Below are 20860 nucleotides of genomic sequence, written 5' to 3'. Positions count from 1 at the left end.
TTTCAATAAAAAATTGTTAATGTTCCAAAACGGTGTTCTTCCTAGCTTCCTCAGCATCACAAACAATGTAAACAAGGTAAGTTTTACAGGATACACTGGCAAACAAATAGCGCATGAATAACTTAGCCTGTCATAAATACTGAGAAAATTCTGTGTATCTCCCATAATTACGTTTTCCAAAGGGTATTTTCTTTGTTTCAGTTTCTGGTCTGATCCAAAATCTGACTGTAATGCTACAACACAAATTTAGTGTCCCTATGAAACTTATCACACAATGTAGACAGATTTTTACTCTCTTCTGTAAAATTCATATTTTGCTGGTTACATGCTATTATTTCTTTAACAATGAATTATTTACACACACCTAATTTCTTTTATTTATTTATATTTAATTCACATTAAAACACCAAAGTATCACATGAAGATGTTATATTTTTTCACATGGAGTAAACTGTACGTAATGGATGTAAAGCGCGCGCGCAAGCGCGCATTTTCACACAAACACACACACACACACACACACACACACACACACACACACACACACACACGCCTGCAGTCCCAGAGAGATGTGAATTGTGTGAATCTTTTTATTGTGCTATCGCGACTCAGCATCTCCGCTATATGCTGAGTAGCTACTTTCCTTCTCTGGTATTGTTAAAATGACAAAATGCTAGACAATAATATTGTTAATTAAGTCTACTATTAAGCTCTAAAATACTGTTTCAGCAATTCACCCAGGCACATTCCAGTCCCACAGCCTCTTAAAAATAGTTCTAAAATTCAACAACGAGTTCTACACCGCAGATAGATAAACTGGAGCAGCAATGGATCGTTTAGTGTTTTTCTCAAATTAATTTTTCATTAACAAGACAGCACTTGCCATCTAGTACTGTTCCTGAAAATCATCTAACATCTGCAACACAATGACACCAGAAATTGTCTGCAACTGTGCAGCATCCAGGTGAGAGAAGAAAACATTCTAGCGATTCAGTTCTGTTGTTAAACTTTGTTTTGCTTCTCAGTAAATTTAATCTCCTAACATACTCCTACATCATCATTTACAAAATACAATGAACAGTAAAAACTGAATCAATAAATAGAAAGTACAACTTGAGAGTCTGTACATATTATTTTCCTGTCAGCCTTAAATTTTCTCATGGTTAAAAGTTGTTACCATGCTATTTAAATTGACTGTGAAAGAGTAAGAGCTTAACTGTAAAATACCACATTGAACTACAGATAAAATAATGACAATGTAATTATGGAGTTGTTCATTTCTCTAAGTACGTTCATATTTAATAGTTTTGATTACTTACTCTTCATGAGAACAGAATTAAAACAATACAATGCCATAGCATATAGTGGAAGTTTCTTAATAAATCTTATGTTACTGTCTTTTTAAGCTTTAAATTTTATGTGGAAGTAGCGCCATAAATTTCAATTTGTCAAGTCAATTTATACATCAGTTACTGTTCTACGTAAGCTGCATGCATTTACACACTCTTAGCTTCACACTGTAAAAGACATACTTAATGTAATCAAACAACATTTTTCAGAGAATCCAGAGAAACAGTTCATCTTTCAGATAGTTGTCGATTTATAAGCCATTCTTATTCTGTTTCAGGATCCACACACATCAAGAAAGAAAGCCGGACAAGGAATTGGAAGTGGCAGTTGTGTGTGTGTGTGTGTGTGTGTGTGTGTGTGTGTGCTCTGCCATACATCATAGGTGTTCATGTGTATGAAAACAGTAGTGCAGCACGCGTAGGCTATCGTGTAGTGGTAGTACGTATTATCATCATCAACTACTGACGAGCAGTTAATTAAGTATTAAACAGTTTTAGTCTGTTGTTCTGTGAGGCAATGAACTTGCCAAAGAGTTTGCTGTAGCTTTGTTGGTCATATGCTGGATTGTCATCTGACGACTGTGGCTTAAGTCTCAATTAGCAGAGTCCATTCTTCGCAGCGTGTTCAACTGGTGGCACAGGTTGGTGCTAAAGATCAACAGACCTCTTCTTTAACATTACCTATAAACTCCTGATGTATGGGGTCAAATTCATGGCCCCTATCTCTTGTGTACTCAGTCTGACATTTCTGGCCACAATACACAGCTGTATGTCTTTTCTTAATATCTGACATATGAGACAGGCAAGATCACACAGGCCTTCCACAACTGCCATAGGTTCACAGTCAGGAATCACTCATATCTCTTTCATCTGACTTTTTCTGTTGCATTTCTTCAAAATGCTGGCACAACTTGAGAAATTATTCTACTGTTGTTACCTGTTTTACAAGAAAAGCTTAGTACATCATCTTCTGTGACCCATTTCATCAAATTTGAGTTTATATTGGCTTCTGTCCTATCAGATTCACGATGTTGAATAGGGCCAAAACATCCTGTATGTCAGAGTGTGTTGTTTCCCCATGACAATAGGCCCCTTCTGCAACTGTTCTTTCACTAAGTGGACTTGCTGCTGACTAATTCCAACTCAGTCTGGAATTTATCCCAGCTATTGAGCTGCTTTTCATTGTGCTGGTACCACTGTTGGGCTGTGCCAACTATGTAGAAGTACAAATGCTATCTCATCTGCCACATTTGGAGACTTTGGTGAATCTTTGCAGCCATTTCCTTGGGTCTTGCTCTTCATGTCCAGAAAATACTAATGGATGCCTGGTGGTGCAGCTGACGCACTGCTGCCTTGGAATCCATTGGTAACCTGAATATATGGATCTTGGGAATGATGTACTGCTTGTATTCACTGCCAAAGTGAAGCCATGGTGATGTACATGTTTTGAAGTACCCTGTGTCTCCACCAAACTCTTAAATCCAAAAGCAGGGTCACCAATGAAGTACAAAACTTAGCACTGAAGGCATGATTACAAACATCAACTTCCAGCCAGAAAATAAATGAGCTCCTGGACAGACAGTGCTGCTATTTATACAAACATCACTTCTGTGAGTGACTGTGGTTATGACATGACAGTATAGCATGTAAGTTGCAAGTAAAAATCAAAATTTAAAACTGTGTATGTGCTGTTCATGACAACCCTTATGTCTATTTATTTACTTTAAGGTTAGATTTTACTTTTTTGTGCTCTCTCTCTCTCTCTCTCTCTCTCTCTTTCTCTGTGTGTGTGTGTGGGGGGGGGGGGGGAGGGGGGGGAGAAGGGATGAGTGCACATTTTCTGTTTGTCCTTTCTATTTTGCAAATTATCTGTTAATAATACTTTTAATACTGGTCAGGTCTTTTGCAAAACTTCCACAGAAAATTATGACCAATATATGCCCACAAACACAGCAGTTTGCAATTGTGATAAATATTTTAAGAATAACCACATAAAAAAAAAAAAAAAAAAAAAAAAAAAAAAAAAAAAAACACAATTCAAGAAACTGTTGAAATTATAGTTATAAAAAGAAAAAGGCTGGTCAGCATTTAGCGTCAGGAGATACAACAGAGTACTGCCAACAGAAATGCTCTAAACAGAAAAAAACAGTTTGTCTAGTTTTTTAATTATTTCTCGTGTCTTCAGGGTGGAAGAGGTGACTGTCTGGAGGGGCTGGAAAGAGTGAATGACCTGAAATCTACCTCCCCTTTCCCAGTTTCCTCATACAATCTGGCTTTCCTCCCAGAGAAAAGGGACGCACATTCTTGAAAGCCAGGAGGAACTTTTTTTTCTATTTTAAGCATTTTTATTGAAAATACTGCTCGCCATGCCTTTTGAAGACAAGTACTGGTCAGCCCTTTCATCTCTCGAAAATGTTCTGAACAGAGGTTTAAAGTATCCATTTGGCAAACAAACCTTCAGTATTTGTAAGGATGGTGTTTCCTGTAAACTTATAAAGCTGAAGTTCAGTTCTAACTTCTGGCACCATATTGAGTTGATCCAGTAGAAATACAACTGTTTTCACACCATGGCTAGCCAACTGCCGAGCACAACTTATAGCATATGCACCCTGACGATGTGGGCCACATAATGCTACTACAGTTGGCCACTGGTGAACATTGTGAGGGTTGAGCCTAGTAAAAGAATGAATACGATTAAGTAATCAGCTACATATATTAATGGAAACAAAAATGACCTGCAGTATTCAAGTTAACAATGAAAATAAACAAACTCTAACTACATTATAACATACAAAATAAAATTTAACAAACACTAAATCATGTAACTGAAGCAAGCATGCTCACTGCTTTTTAATTGATTTGAGAGTATTAATTAAGTTCACATTATTTTTGAAGGGGTAGTGCAGAAGATGTCTTGTAACATTTCCCACAGGCAAAAACTGGTTGGCAATTTATTATTAATCAACTTCCAGTTATTCCTTGTGGGGTGGAAATGGGGATTTTCCATGAAAACTTAACATGCTGCTTGTATCTTTTCTGTGTTGTCACTTATCTGTTGCATAAAGATTTGTGTGTGATATGATAAGCCGGTTGGTTATAATTAAAGTGCAGCTACTCACAGAGGTTCACGGTGGGCTGTACTTATAGTATGGCAGTGAAACTTGGTAGATATGCTAATGTGTTAATGCAGAACTGATGTTCGCTGGATAAAAATTTTTTTCAATTTTGGCCACCAGGTGCAAATCTGAGGAGGCACAGATCTCATCGCCTCTGATGCTCATACTGAACTAACTGTGTAAGTGGTGGTTAATATTATAATCAACATTATGCCCTTCTCACTTGTTTGACCTTTCCTGCCCATGTCCCAGTCCTAACCAATCATAGATGGAAACATCTCTATGCATCTTTCTTGCATTCACAGTGCCTAATTTGTACCTGGTGGTTAAAAAGGCAACTAGTTTTTTTCCAGCATTACTGCATTAAAAATATCTACCAAGTTCCACTGGCATATTCCAGCCCACACTGGACCTCTGTGAGTAGCTGTGCTTTAATTATAACCAACTGGTATTATTATTGTTGTTGTTATGATGGTGTTGTTCAGTCCGAAGATTGGTTTGATGCAGCTCTCTGTGCTACGCTGTACTGTGCAAGCCTCTTTATCTCCAACTAACTACTGAAACCTACGTCCTTTTCAATCTGCTTACTGTATTCATCTCTGTCTCACTCTACGATACAATTTTTAACCCCCCCCCCCCCCAAAAAAGCTTTCCAGTACTAAATTGGTAATCCCTTGATGCCTCAGAATGTGTCCTACCAACTGAACCCTTCTTCTAGTCAGGTTGTGCCACAAAGTTCTTTTCTCCCAATTTCTACCGAGTGCTTCCTCATTAGTCACCCAATCGATCCAACTAATCTGCAGCACTGTTCCGTAGCACTACATTTCAAAAACTTCTATTACTGTCTTATCTAAACTGTTTATCGTCCATATTTCATGGCTACACTCAAGACAAATACCTTCAGAAAAGACTTTCTAAGATTTTAATCTATATTTGATGTTAACAAATTTCTCTTCTTCTGAAATGCTTTTCTCGCCATTGCAAGTATACAATTTATATCCTCTTTACTTCAGTCACTATCAGTTACTTTGCTGTCCAAATTGCAGAACAGCTTTGTGTGTCTCATTTCCTAATCTAATTCTCTCAGCATCCAATTCCATTATCATTGTTTTGCTTTTGTTGATGTTCATTTTATATCGCCCTTTCAAGACACTGTCCATTCCTTTCAACTGTTCTTCCAAGTCCTTTGCTGCTTCTGACAGAATTATGTCATTGGCAAAAAAATCAAAGTTTTACTCTGAAATTTTCTTTGATTTCCTTTACTGCTTGCTAAACCTACAGACTGAATAACATTGGGGATAAGCTACAAGCCTGTCTCACTCTCTTCTCAAACACTGCTTCCCTTTCATTTGCTTTGATTATCGTAACTGCAGTCTGGTTCCTGTACAAGTTGTAAATAGCCTTTTGCTTCCTGCATTTTACCCCACTACCTTCAGAATTTCAGAGAGAGTACTTAAGTCAACACTGTTAGAACTTTCTCTAAGTTTACAAATGCTAGAAACATAGGTTTGCCTTTCCTTAGCCTATAGTCTGAGACACAGGGTCACTATTGCCTCACATGTTCCTAAATTTCTGAGGAATCTAAACTGATCTTTCCCAAGGTCGGCTTGTGCCAGTTTTTCCATTCTTATGTAAAGAATTCATGTTAGTATTTTGGAACCATGACTTATTAAACTGATAGTTCAGTAATATTCACACCTGCCATCACCAGCTTCTTTTGGAATTAAAATTATTATATTCTTCTTGAAGTCTGAAGCTATTTCACCTGTCTCATACATCTTGCACACCAGACGGAAGAGTTTCACAAAACTGTCAGCAGTCCTGATGGAATGTATACTCCCTCCACATTTCAGCTTCCTCTTTTTTGCTTAGTACTGGTTTTCCATTATCGCTCTTGATACTCATACCTCTGCTTCTCTTATCTCCATATGCCTCTAATTTTCCTGTACGCAGTATCTATCTTTCCCCTAGAGAAATATGCTTCTGAATCCTTACATTTGTCCTCTAGCCATTCCTGATTGCCCATTTTACAATTCCCGTCAATTTCATTTTTTAAATGTTTGTATTCCCTTTCACCTGTTCATTTATTGTATTTTTATATTTTCTCCTTTCAACAATTAAATTCAATATCTCATGTGTTGTCAAAGGATTTCTACTAAGCCTTATATGTGTTTGATTCTCTGCTGCCTTCCCTGTTTCATCTCCCAAAGCTGTTCATTCATCATCGTCTGTATTCCTTTCTCCTGTTCTTGACAACTGTTGCCTATTGCTCCCTTTGAAACTCTAAACAACTTCTGGTTCTCTCAACTTATCCAAATCCCATCTCCTTAACTTCCTACCTTTTTGCAATTTCTTCAGCTTTAACCTACAGTTCATTAGCAATAAATTGTCATCAGAGACAACATCTGCCCCTGAAAATGTCTTACAATTTAAAATCTGGTTCTGAAATCTCTGGCGTACTATTATATAATCTATCAGAGATCTTCTGATATCTCTAGGTCTCTTCCACATGTACAACTTTCTTTTGTTATTCTTGAACTAAGTGTTAGCAATGATTAAATTATGCTCTGTGCAAAATTCTACCCGGTGGTTTCCTCTTTTATTCCTTTCCCCCAGTCTATCTTCAATTACTATTTTTTCTTCTCTTACTTTTCCTAATATCTAATTCCAGTCCCCAATTGCTATTAAATTTTTTGTCTCCCTTATTCATCTGAATAATTTATTTTATCTCCTCATACATTTCTTCAATCTCAATCTCTTTGCTATCTGTGGAGCTAGTTGGCAAATAATCAATTTTCAAAAGTTTTCAAGTTGTGAATTTATACATAATTGACAGTACTGTTCTATATTTGTCTTCTCTCCATATTTTGGTGGTAGTACATGGTTTTGAGGGCTCATTTCCCCGAAACTGCATTATATATCTATGTGATCAGCAATTGATTTTACATTTTAAAATTTCTTTAACTCATCACAAATGTCCAATTTGTGTTATTTTCAATGAACAGATTAACAGATTCATAGTGAGCATGTTCTGTACAAATTATGTTTGTTGGAACCACAGATATATTGCGAGGTCACAGATTTTCAGTTTTACTTACTGCTGATTTACTTTATATTCTTATTTGGCAGTGTTTCCACACAATATGCTACATTTACTCTAACTGAGCTATTATTTGTTTGTTTTAATTAAGAACAACACTACTGTTAACACTGTTTCCAAACACAGGACGGGATCGCCGAAATTTACAGCTAGAAACTGTGTTTACAGTACAACTTCTGAAGCCTGTAATTCAGCTAAATTTGTAGTAAATGATTTAATAATTAAGTATACATCTGACAAGGAGAGGGCACGACTTGAGAAATTTATCATGTAGCATTGGTAAAATGCACTGGCTAGCCAACTCCCAGGAAAAAGGTTTTGAAGTTTTACATCCACTTTATATACTAGTTTAATGTTCTCTTGAACTTACAATTTTTAACCTGCTGATCCAGGGTAAATCCTGGCTCCTGTCGTAAGTTTTTTAAGTTATAGTTAGAAGGATTTTTAAATAAAATGTATAAGCAAAACCACTGCAATTGAAATCATTAATGATTTTATTTTACATATAATGCAACGGTTGGTTGGTTGGTTTGTTTGGGGTATAAAGGGACCAAACTACAGGGTCATCAGTCCCTTTCTCCTCACACAAGCAAGGCTCAAGGAACACAAAAACCCAACACCACACCTAAAAAGAAAACTAATGGAATGAATAAAAAATGGGGAAAACATACACCACAAGGAAAAGTAGAAGAAGGTATTAAAACCATAGAGCAGATGGTCTGGGCCGGGTGATCACAATAATAAAAGAGGGTGAGCCAGCCACTCTGCAACACATTAAAATGTCCACCCCAAAAAGACAAGGTGAGATGAACATATGTAGGGAAAAGACGACCACCATGGCAAACAAATGCAAAGAAAGTGCGACTGAGTTAAAATGGAGGGTGGGTGGTGACCTCAGAGACAAGGCTAAATGCCCACCCTTAGATGGTACGATAACCCCCCCCCCACCCCAACCCCCTCACTAAAATGTAAAATTAAATCTGCTGTTATGGCATTGTCACCCCAACACTGAAGGTAGGGTGCTGGGAAGGTTAAAAGTTCGTCGCAGTGGGCAGTCCAGCAAGATGTGGACGACAGTCATATGTGAGCCACAGTGACACTGAGGTGGATCCTCCCGAGGGAGGAGGTACCCATGTTTTAGCCACGTATGTCCAATGCGGAGCCGGCAGAGAACCACAGAGTCCTTGCAAGAGGCCTGCATGAAGGTCTTCCACACATTCCTAGTCTATTTAAGGACATACAGTTTTTGTGTGTACTGAGATTATGCTAATCCATCTCCCAAAGCTGAAAAACTTTGTGGCGTAATAATGATCACAGGTCAATTACAGGGATACCAATATCCAGAAGAGGTTTCTGTGTAGCCTGTTTGGGTAGCCTATCGGCAAGTTGATTTCCTGAGATTCCAATGTGGCCTGGGGTACACAAACACCACAGAACGAATGGACTGTTCCAGGTCATAGATGATGGACTCCTGGATGGCCAATACCTAAGAATGGTGGGGGTAGCACTGGTCGATAGCTTGTAGGCTGCTCAAGGAGTCTGTACAGAGGAGAAACGATTCACCAGTCTGCAGTGAAAACACTGCCGCCATCTCGCAAGGAGCGCTGTTCAATATGTCCTACATGAACATATGCAAAGCCAACGTGACCATCAGCCATCGAGCCATCAGTGTAAACCACTTCATGGTCCCGGTTCATGCAAGAATTGAGAGGAAGTGACATCGGAGAGCCGGGGGTTAACTGAGTCCTTAGGACCATGCAAAAGGTCCAGGCGAACCTTCGGCCTAGGTGTACACCATAGAGGTATACGTGAATGGACCTCCAGTATAAGTAGTAAAGGCAATGACTCCACTTCAGACAACCAAGAGATTGGATGCGAAACGCAATCGTAAACCCTGAGCTGGGCCTCCGATGCGGGAGATGAAGCGCCATGGATGGGAAAAGGAGATGGTAATTCGAATGCTCAGAAGAACTACGCATGTGTGCAACGTAACTGGCAAGCAGTTGTGCACGCCTAACCTTCAATGGAGGGGCTCTGGCCTCCAACAGAATGCTGGTCACCAGACTTGTCCTAAAAGCCAGTCTAATGCCACAGTGATGCACTGGGTCGAGTAAACGCAACACTGAGGGCGCTGCTGAACCATACACCAGACTCCCACACAGTCAAGGCAGGATTGAACAAGGGCTGTGTAGAGAGAGCAATCTGCACCCCAGTTGGTGTTGCTCAGGCTGTAGAGGGCATTGAGGTGCTGCCAGCACTTCCACTTCAGCTGATGAAGATGAGGAAGCCACATCTATCAGGCATTGCAAAACTGTCCTAAGAATCAATGTCTCCACTACCATGAGTGGATCATCATTAAGGTAAAGTTCTGGTTCCAGATGAACAGTACAACGCCAACAGAAATGCACAACACACGACTTCGCAGCTGAAAACAGGAAGCCGTGGGCTAGAGCCCATGACTACGCCTTGTGGAGGGCTTCCTGTAGGTGCCGCTTGGCAACACCAGTGCTGGAGCAGGAGTACGAAATGTAGAAGTCGTCTACATACAGAGAAGGTGAGATCGATGGCCTGACAGCTGCTGCTAGACCGTTAATGGACACTAAAAATAGAGATACACTCAATACAGAGCCCTGCGGGACCCCATTCTCCTGGCTACGGGGGGAACTGTGGGAGGAACCAACTTCGACATGGAAATTGCGGAGCAATAGGAAATTTTGGATAAAAATCCGGAGCGGGCCCCAGAGACCCTACTCATATAATGTGGCAATGATATGATGTCGCCAGGTCATGTTGTAAGCCTTTAGTAAATAAAAAAGATGGCAACCAAGTGTTGGCATCTGGAAAAGGCTGTTCGGATGGCAGACGAGGGAAACTAGATGATCATTGGTAGAGCAACACCGGCTGAATCTGCCCTGAACCCTGGCTGAATTTTCCGTGACATGGAGCCAGTAGGCCATGTGACTCCAGGACCCAACACAATCGCCAACTTACCATACGTTCTAAAAACTTACAAAAAGACGGTGGTGAGGCTGATGGGACGATAGCTATCCACATCAAGCGGGTTTATACCAGGTTTGAGCATTGCTCTCCTGCCATTGCAATGAAAAGATGCCATTGCACCAGATCCAGTTGAAGATGATGAGGAGATGTCACTTGTAGTCGGATAAGAGATGTTTGATCATCTAACTGTGGATCCAATCTGGCCCAAAAGCTGTGTCGGGGCAATGTGCAAGGATGCTGAGGAGCTCCCACTCTGTAAATGGGGCGTTATGGGGTTCACTGCAGTGTGACATGCACTCAGACAGACTGCGCCAAGAAAACAAGAAGAAGAAACTGAAGAACACAAGTCATTGGCGTGCATTCCGTTTGTCGGAAACACCTCAAGAAAAATCGGTAGAATCCTGGGGAAACACAATGTGACATGAGTATTCCGACCCCCTGCAAAAACCTTGACTACTGGGTTCCGTGAAAGATGACCTAGGCATTCGAAAACCAGGCGTTTATCAAATTCCCTGTCAGTGCGGAAAGTCATACATTGGGGAGACAGTGCGCACTGTAGAATAGAGGTGCGAGGTGCTGCGAACACAAGCGACATACCGAATTACGCCAGGCCACTAAATCAGCCGTGGCTGACCATTGTATAAAGACTGGCCATACTATGGACTATGAAAAAACAAAAATACTCTGTCAATCCTCCTACTTTTGGGACTGCATTAATAAAGAGGCCATCAAAATCCGAATACAGGATGATCTAATTAACAAAGACAGCAGCCTTCAACTTAGTCGGGCTTGGAACCCTGCACTCAGCCTGGAGAGAAAGATGCAGTCCCAGAGATCGAGGACCGCCCACGACGGCGGCAGCAGGGAGACTGCAGACCCCAGTTCAGACCCAGCCGCCGCTTCCCCCACCCGCCGTGCCAGCCGGACCAAAGACACCAGGAGAGGAACGGTGGAGGGGGTAACGGCTAGTATATATAGGGCACCGAGAGGAACAGCACAGCATTCGTCAGGAACCACCTGAAGATGGCAGCATGTAGGTCTGCTGAAATATTGTGGAGAAATTAGGACGCTACCTGGTCAGATACCCGAGAACTGTTCAAATTGGAAATACGCCGGGAAAACTTCAGATCACACAGTTTTCATTGTTGTGGATGAGTTCTTTCTCAGTAACGAATATTTTTTTCAGTCAGTATGTCCATAGTACAAACTATGTTTCCTCAACTATCAACATCGCTTCACAAGAAATCAAAGTTGAAGATTCTGGTGCAATCAGATCACCACCACTCAGCAAGCCTATGTAATGAACAACCGCATCTCTCAACAGTAACTCAGCTTTTCACTTTATAATGAGTGTGGAAAAATCGTAGAGGGAGACCAAGAGATGAATACACTAAGCAGATTCAGAAGGATGTAGGTTGCAGTAGATACTGGGAGATGAAGAAGCTTGCACAGGATAGAGTAGCATGGAGAGCTGCATCAAACCAGTCTCAGGACTGAAGACCACAACAACAACATGAGTGTTTAGTAATTTTATCTCTCACTTCTCCTCAAGGTTTCCTTATTAACTGACATATTCACTTCAACAATCTTTAACAATATAAACATTCCAACCTTGGCAATATTTCAGAAATAACTGGCATGTGTATTCGAGTTTATTCAATACAACCAGTTAAATGTAGAATATGGAAAGCCTGTTTGTACTATTATTTGAATAGCTCCTGTAGTGCCTTGGATGCTCTGAAACATCTGCCTATCAACAGTTAAACTCTTCCACAGAAGAAACATCTTAAAAAAGTTCGAATGAACAACTCGCACCTGTTCACGTATAATAATAGTTAAAAACACTAATGACTTTTTAATGGAAATAGTACTGTACTAATATCTACTTCTCTAAAATGGATTTACTGTTACCTAACTATTTTAAAATACAATACATATTAAGTCATTTCATGAGTTTTAATAAATAGCTGCATCAGATATAAAATAAAATCATTAATGATTTCATTTACGATACTGTTTGCAACTACAAAAAATGTGTGTTTTCTTTCACCAGACATGTTCCACTTTATTGAGGTAAAGCATCATCAATGATCTGTTATTATGTTATTTACAGTTTGATTTGTTTCAAGATTGAAAAACAGTTCATTAACAATATACTGATTTTTACTTACAGTGAGTTCTGCTCGATTTCTCACCTACATCGGGAAATGCTGTTGCTAGCACATCATTGATGTTTTTCTTCTTTAGACACTAATAGTTATTGTCTAATTGTTAGTTGCTCTGCAGAACTATGGATTTTTATTTTTTTTACTCAGCACACTTTTTTGTACACCACTGTCTTCTGTTCATTTTTATACTTCTAAGTATGTATTGTGGTTTGTGTTTTGCACTGTTGCCAACTCAACATTGCCATTAGTTTGTTTCTGATCTACACTTTTTATTTTTTTAGTTTATTGTACTTGTGTAATTCTATTTAATTATGCTGCCATATATTTATATACTGTGGGAGAGTATTGAAGGAATAGTGATGGAGGTTTTTTTTTGGATGGGGGAGGGAGAAGCCATGATGAGTGGACATAAGTGTGTGGTAATGTGATGGAGTGTGAGTTGAAGAAGAAGGTGAGGAGCAAGAAGTGAAATGAAACTGGGAGCGGGGGATTGGGTGTGAGAGTCGGAGATGGTGAAGGATGAAACATGCTCTTTTCTTTTTCATGTAATTTCATCAATTATTTTATATAGAGTCTGGTTTCCAATATTTGTCACTGAGCAACTGTTTATTTTGTGTTAATGCTTTGGGTATGTGGAGGAATTGGAAAGCAACTACAGACCACATGGCCATTGTTGTTGTTGTTGTTGTTGTTGTTGTTGTGGTCTTCAGTCCTGAGACTGGTTTGATGCAGCTCTCCATGCTACTCTATCCTGTGCAAGCTTCTTCATCTCCCAGTACCTACTGCAACCTACATCCTTCTGAATCTGCTTAGTGTATTCATCTCTTGGTCTCCCCCTACGATTTTTACCCTCCACGCTGCCCTCCAATACTAAATTGGTGATCCCTTGATGCCTCAGAACATGTCCTACCAACCGATCCCTTCTTCTGGTCAAGTTGTGCCACAAACTTCTGTTCTCCCCAATCCTATTCAATACTTCCTCATTAGTTATGTGATCTACCCATCTAATCTTCAGCATTCTTCTGTAGCACCACATTTCGAAAGCTTCTATTCTCTTCTTGTCCAAACTATTTACCGTCCATGTTTCACTTCCATACAAGGCTACGCTCCATACAAATACTTTCAGAAATGACTTCCTGACACTTAAATCTATACTCGATGTATACATGTATACATGGCCATACAAATGAAGAATTCATTTACAATAGTTTTGGTTATTCATTTTATTTAAAATTCCTTCAAATTATAACTGGATAAAATTTTTTTTAGTGGAAGCTGGGATTAAACCCGGATCAGCAGATTAAAAAGTAAGCATACTGCCAATGAGCTATTTTTACACAAGTTCAAAGGAACATTAGACTAGTCTACAAAGTGCATGTAAAACTTTGAAACCTTTTTTCTGGGGACTGGCTGGCCAGTCCATTTTACTACTGCTACAGGATAACATCATTTAGGTAAATGACAAGCCAACCAAGTCTTACTCCAATCTGAATTTTCCAAGTCATGTCCTATCCTTGTGAGGGGAGAACATCCACTCTTTAAGCTCTAATGTAAATTACCTTAGGTATTCTGACATGTTACGGTACTATAATCATAAGCATATAAATGTCACTAACCAGGACACCTTACTTATGGACTTGCACTGACCACAGTGTTACAAATTCAAATAGGGCAGAATTAGTGATGAGAACTACTGAAAACTCTCCCTCGAGTGATGATGCTCTATCCATGAGATAAACAGACTGCCAAACAGTCCTACATAGTGATTTAATCACTTTTTTAAAAAACTGACCATTATAATCTTGAGGAGGACCTTCCACACACAAAATGGTAGCAGTTGTACACATCAGATTATGATAATGGATAGTATCTATTCATTTATATTATATTATGTTATCAACAACTGATTATTTTCATTGTTAGATTATGATAAAGAGATTTATAACAGATATTAAACCACAATTTTAATGGTGCATGTGCAAGGGGTAAAATCAGTGATGAAATCAGATTATTCAAAAGATCTTAAAAATTCCCCAAAGAATTCACTAGTTGAAGGAAAATATGAAGGGCATGAATGTGCTGTTCCAGGATACAAACTTGCAGCAATGCCTAATGAAGTACAAAAGCATTAGAAAATCACACAGGGGATTCCTGAAGACTAAAAACACATTATAAGTGTATTCATTATCACTAGTAAAATAGCCTGAAACATAATAAACAATGAAAGTGAAAAAGAATATCCCCGTTGTTGTAATATAGCATTAGGAGAACACTGAATGCTGATGAGCAACTCAAAGACAGTATGTGAATCCTTCATAGAACATTTTAGTTAGACATGCTAAGAAGAAGTTTTTCAATCAAAACTAACAATAAACTCAATTAAAATAGGTAATTCATGTTTTCTAAGAAATGTAACACAATATGAGGTAATGAAAATAACATCAAAACTAAAAATAGAATGTCTAGTGGCTGTGGTGATACATCACCTGCATTACACAAAGAACATAGAAATTAATTAATAATACCAGTAACATATTTAGTAAACAGTTCAAATGGCCAAGGGACCTCTCCTGATATTTTAAAAAATTAATGCAATACCACTAACATATAAAAAGGGAGCAACAGCTGACATACATAATTGCAGGTGAATTTCATTTACTTCAATGCCTTGCGAGCTGCCTGACACAATAATTTTAGACCAAATGGAATCTTTCTTCTGGAGTTGCTGTCTACGCAGGAGGCAGTGAATCATGTCTGATGTTTTTGAAGTACTACTGTGTAGATCATGATAGTGTACAGCATTCTGTATCAGAACATGGGACAAGACTGCTACTAAAATGCGGAAAAATGCAACAAATTGCCTGTAATGTCCTACGTAATAACTCATGTTACAAAAAAGGTTAAACCTTGAAAGCTGTTGTGGAAGCAGGATCATATTGCTGGAAATATTGAGTCAACAACACATCAAATAATTTACGGACAACCAACAGAAATAAAAAATAATTTCATTGAATATTAACTTGAAAAATATTAATCAGTAGTTCTAATTTCATGTTATAAATGCTTTCCATGGCGCTGGGAAGTAATTAAACAAATCATGTAACTGTGGCAGTTAGTGAGTTTACGAAGTATTATCATCGTTACTTAAATATTTCTGCATTGTACAAATACAGGTTAGCAGTAACAGCTTTTTTCCATGAACTGATAAACAGGTTGGATAAGAAGAAAATAATTGGGAGTTTTCTAGATTTATCTAAAGCGAAACTCACACATGCTGCACACTCACTTCATTTTGAGCACTGAACCTCAGCCCAATCTGCTGACATTGTGAGTGAGTAAATCTACAAGACTAAGACTCGTATAAATGTGAGGATACTACAGTTTGTCACTGGCAATGGAAGTGCTACAATGTGCATTGTTTACTTGGGTGCACAAGACCCCAAACTGGTGAAAACTTTGAGTAGTATCAATCTCTATGGTCAGGACAACAGTACCAAATCTACAATCTCTGTGCAAATTGAAGGGGCCAGAAGAAGAAAGTGTTAACTCAAGAGTATGTATTTAGTGTTACTGCTTGTTGAATGATTGGTTAAATTCAAAGATAAGAGTGTAAACATAGTAAGATAAAGCAGTATATATAAAAAAAAAATAGAGGGAAGCATTCCACATGGGAAAAATATATCTAAAAACAAAGATGATGTAACTTACCAAACTAAAGCGTTGGTATGTTGATGGACACACAAATAAATACAAACACACACACAAAAAGGTGAAGCACCCATAAGACCTAGTCCAATGTCAACATAACTTATGCACATGCATACTATCAGTAGTTATGTACATGACTAGTGAACCCAGATATGCTCCGCAGTTGCTAAATATGTATGAGAATTGGTTACACGCCCTAATTTGTGTATCTCTAGGAATTGTGTCAGTATGCAAATTTTGGTTCCTTACTGAAATTTTGCACAGTATTGAAAATATAGAACTTCAAAGTGTAATAAATCACACAGAATATGAATGAAAGGAAATCTGGTAAGTTCTTAATTTTTATGATACTCTAATAAACATTTGGACTGGCACAAACTTTATTTTTTAACAATATATAGTTTTTCTGTTAATACTGAATGCAAGAAAGGAAAGACTGTGCTGTGAAAGTGTGTCGAATAAAATACACACACACAAAAACAATCTGAACTGTCCACAACTTTGTAACGCTACCCATTCGTAGAGTGAAACTGTGTAAAATAATGTCACTGAAGCTGCTATGCTCAAAGATACAGCAGCTGGAGAAGTCCTTCTCACATCCCATACACCAATAATCCCAACTGATTTACCCAATCAATTTAAGCTGTCTTAGTTAAAACCTACTGCGAGAAAGAAAACAAAACCGCACATTTATACAGGAAAGCACAGTACAGCATTTTCTTCTTCCTACTCGGTTTGAACATAGAACCTGCACATTATTGTTTTTATATATATCCCATGGCATATACACAAACCGGTAGTGGGCATAGGACACCACGTGATTGACAGATGAAACACGCAATACCTTTGTCAGTGGTGCCGAAAATGTGGAAGATTTGACTGTGTGATGTGGTATTTTGCACATAGAGGGAAAATAGTATGTTTTCAGACATAAGTTCTTATGCTGAACTTAATCATCTTGGCCCAAACTACAGTCCTCAACATCTGTAAAGAGAATTTAGTTACACTGTACAGTAGTACACATTGGAGCTGCAATTCTCTGAGACCAGTAAACTCACAATTCTTTAATAATCCAATACTTGTGTATATAACAGCTTCAACTGTCCGATTACTTTTATCTCCTGTGTATCATAAAATGATATTTTTTGCAAGCACATTCAGTGACATATATGCACATACTGTCTGCAAAGTGTATTGTGACTAAAGTAAAAGAGTAATATATTAAAATGTCACGTCTGCTGATGATTTCTGCCGAATGAACAGCAAAAATGTTGTAAGCAATAAACTTATTTCCTTTTGTCATTTTGTGATTGGTGACAGTGACAAAAAGTTTTGTAAATGTTTAAAATTATGTGTAATGTTTATTTCAAGTAGTTCAGTATTCTACTTCTCAGATACTAGATGAATGATGCCCGTGTATGTGTGTGCTGTCAGTTATGTTGGCTCAAGACAAACACACAATTTTTAACAGTAATACTTTTCTTATTGTGTTGGAAGTTTCAATATCAAATTCTACCCCTTAATGTGCAGATTATGGCAGCATTTTAAATATTTAAATCCAATGAATAATTAAATGAAATATGTTGCCCTTTGAAACTATTAGGTAGGCAATCTGCAACTGATACCAGATTCTGGTTTCGCTGCTTAGTAATGTAGATACATATAATGGCCACCGGAGAGCATTAGCGTTGTTAGTGTTTAGTTTTGTTACCAGGCCTTGTAGGATATATAAGGGGTGTGAACAGTGTCAGATGTAGAGTGATCACTGTGAGGGAGACGTATCATGTACTCGTGCAAGACAGCATTATCAGCACCAGACAGAGTTTGAAAGGCGCCTCATTGGTTAGTCAAGTAATGCAATACCGAGAACTGAGGGCACTCATATGTGACAGTGGCCCAGTGTTGGATGCATTGCACCACCAACGGATGACCACAAGATAAATGAGGTCAGGTGTACTCGTCTTCAAGGTTCTGGCCAACCATGACTGGCCACCACTAGGGTGAATTGCCATACTGTGCACCAAACACATAATAAACTCTTCACACCTGTGCATGCCATATGAAAAGAAGTAATTTACTCTCTGCAACAGTCTGTGACATGCTGCACCACTGCTCAGAGATGATCAGCAGCTGGACAAGGGAATTATCATCCCATGCACATAAACAACACAGCTGCGTTCGGACTGGGGCTGTGACTGGGAAGCATGAACTACGGATGTATGGAGTTGCATTGGGTTCAGAAGTAACTCGGATGACCGTCGTCAGCGAGTATGGTGAGAACCTGGGGAGAAGTTCCATCTTTGCAATGTTTTGGAGAGGCACAGCAGTGTTACTCCTGGTGATGGCTGGCAGTGATGGGGAGAACTCTGTTGGTAAAAAAGTACATCACAGATACCCTGTGTCCTCACACTACCTCTCACGAGACAGAATGTCAATGGCATTTTTCAACAGGACAATGATCGTCCATGTGACAAGTGTACCTATTAACTGCCTGCGTGATGTTGACGTACTCCTGTGGCAAGCAAGATCCTCAGATCTGTCCCTGATAGAACATGGGTGGGCCAACTTGCCTCAAGAGGGTATGCAATAGCTTTATGCCACCCTTCCTAAGCAGTTTAGTGCATGCAACTATGATGTAGATAGTGCAATGTCAGACTGATACATGGGCTAATAACGCCAAGCTCTATGTAAATTTTATTCAGTAGTGTGATCATTGAAACATAACATGTCTTCCAACCTGTTAAGTTTCATTTCATTTCATTTCCTCCTACCCTTCTGAGTGCTCCCTTTCTTTTTTTGTCAGGCACTGCAGTGGACGGCATGTTATGAGGGTACAAGTGGAACCCTTTGGGTGCTTTCAAACACAACAGATGATCAGTACTTTCTTCCACAAAACCCTTCAATTATCCACAGCTAAAGCACATAAATTTACTTGGAAATCATCCAACATCTACATGCCAATGCAGTAGACCATAGTCTCTTCTGCAGTGCGGAGATGATGCGAACAGCAGCATTTTTATCAGAAAATAAAGGCCCATAAAACTTTATGAACAATGTGTCACAACATATCTTCACCTTCAGGGAGTCCATTCTTTTTAATCAGCCCGTGTAATGGCTCACCATACAAGAATTCCTCTCAAGCTGCACATTTTAACCACAATTATAAAAGAAGGAAATTTACACAGAAATTAGAAAATTTGGCATACTGATGATCCGCACCTGTGCCCACCACCTAAAAGTTGCAGAGCCATTTCAGTAGCTGCACGGCCCATGAGCTCTATCTGTCGTTCTGCTGTCAGTCCTCTTTCTTCGGCAGCTCGGAGCAGATCACAACGCAACTCTAGACTGATACTGGGGATGACCAAACCATCATCTATAAACAGACAAATCTCTGTGACTTATCCAACATTATTAATCATCACTGCATTTTTTTGTAATTCTGACTATGAGTGCAAATGTCACAGTGATTCTATGACTTGCTAGTACATGATGTACTTGGTCTGTATGATCAGAAGTCCAACTGCAGTTGCCTCATTTAAAAACCGTACTTGTATAAAACACTCACCTTATAATTTCTTCAATTTAGCAGACAGCTATTAGAATTGGCAACTGTTAGACTCTTCTCACTTTTATTTGATAAACACTTATATCTCGTACTGTGTTTTTATCACATACTGCTGATAACAAATGGGCACTTGTGAGCATTAATTTATTCTAGTTTCTCTCTGTTCAAGACAATGTTGCTGATGTGAGCTGCATTGTAAACAGCATCACAATAATCTTTATCATACCACAGTATTTGCCTTAGGCTAAAGTTTGCCTTCGTTAGGGAACCATGGAAGAAAACTAAGCAATTTTTTGGTCTGCCAAACTTGAATCGGTGAATGTTCCTCATACATGTAACTTTGGCCTGTAAGTTTATTTAAGAGGAGAAATCTAAATTAATTATCACAATTGCAAACATTTCTTTAATCATCCGAAAGATGACATCTGACTGAAAAGAAATAATCACTGATAGAATCTGTTTCCTACATTTGCAACAGTCTTTGCCTATTTACAAGGCAGTTAAGTTCTAGTTTTTCTGTTACTGCTTTTCACATTATTAATTATAGCTTGAACTGTAACGTAAACTCTTCAATTAGGCTGAGCAACATTAGACTTGGCCATTAAAATCAAACATCTATGACATTACATTACAACTGCACAATTTAACTTCTGAATTAATTTTCTGATTTTTTTTTTAAGTACTGCAAAAATAGTTGGAACTTGCCGTTGGTGGGGAGGCTTGCGTGCCTCAGCGATACAGATAGCCGTACCGTAGGTGCAACCACAATGGAGGGGTATCTCTTGAGAGGCCAGACAAACGTGTGGTTCCTGAAGAGGAGCAGCAGCAGCCTTTTCAGTAGTTGCAGGGGCAAC

The 20860-nt window shown here is 38.8% G+C and overlaps 1 protein-coding gene across 1 annotated transcript in view; it reads right to left on the bottom strand.

The window, feature by feature from the left end:
• LOC126191241 (enhancer of mRNA-decapping protein 3) overlaps window positions 1-20860 on the bottom strand; it is an 82757-nt gene that overhangs the window by 10015 nt on the left and 51882 nt on the right. Inside the window, 2 exon segments of the mRNA XM_049932050.1 lie at window positions 3805-4022; window positions 19661-19814. Coding sequence (XP_049788007.1) covers window positions 3805-4022; window positions 19661-19814 — 372 coding nt within the window.

This window comes from Schistocerca cancellata, chromosome 6, assembly GCF_023864275.1.
Source record: "Schistocerca cancellata isolate TAMUIC-IGC-003103 chromosome 6, iqSchCanc2.1, whole genome shotgun sequence".
Lineage (NCBI taxonomy): Eukaryota > Metazoa > Arthropoda > Insecta > Orthoptera > Acrididae > Schistocerca > Schistocerca cancellata.
The sequence above is the reverse complement of the archived record's forward strand: the minus strand, read 5'-3'. Positions and strand labels throughout refer to the sequence as shown.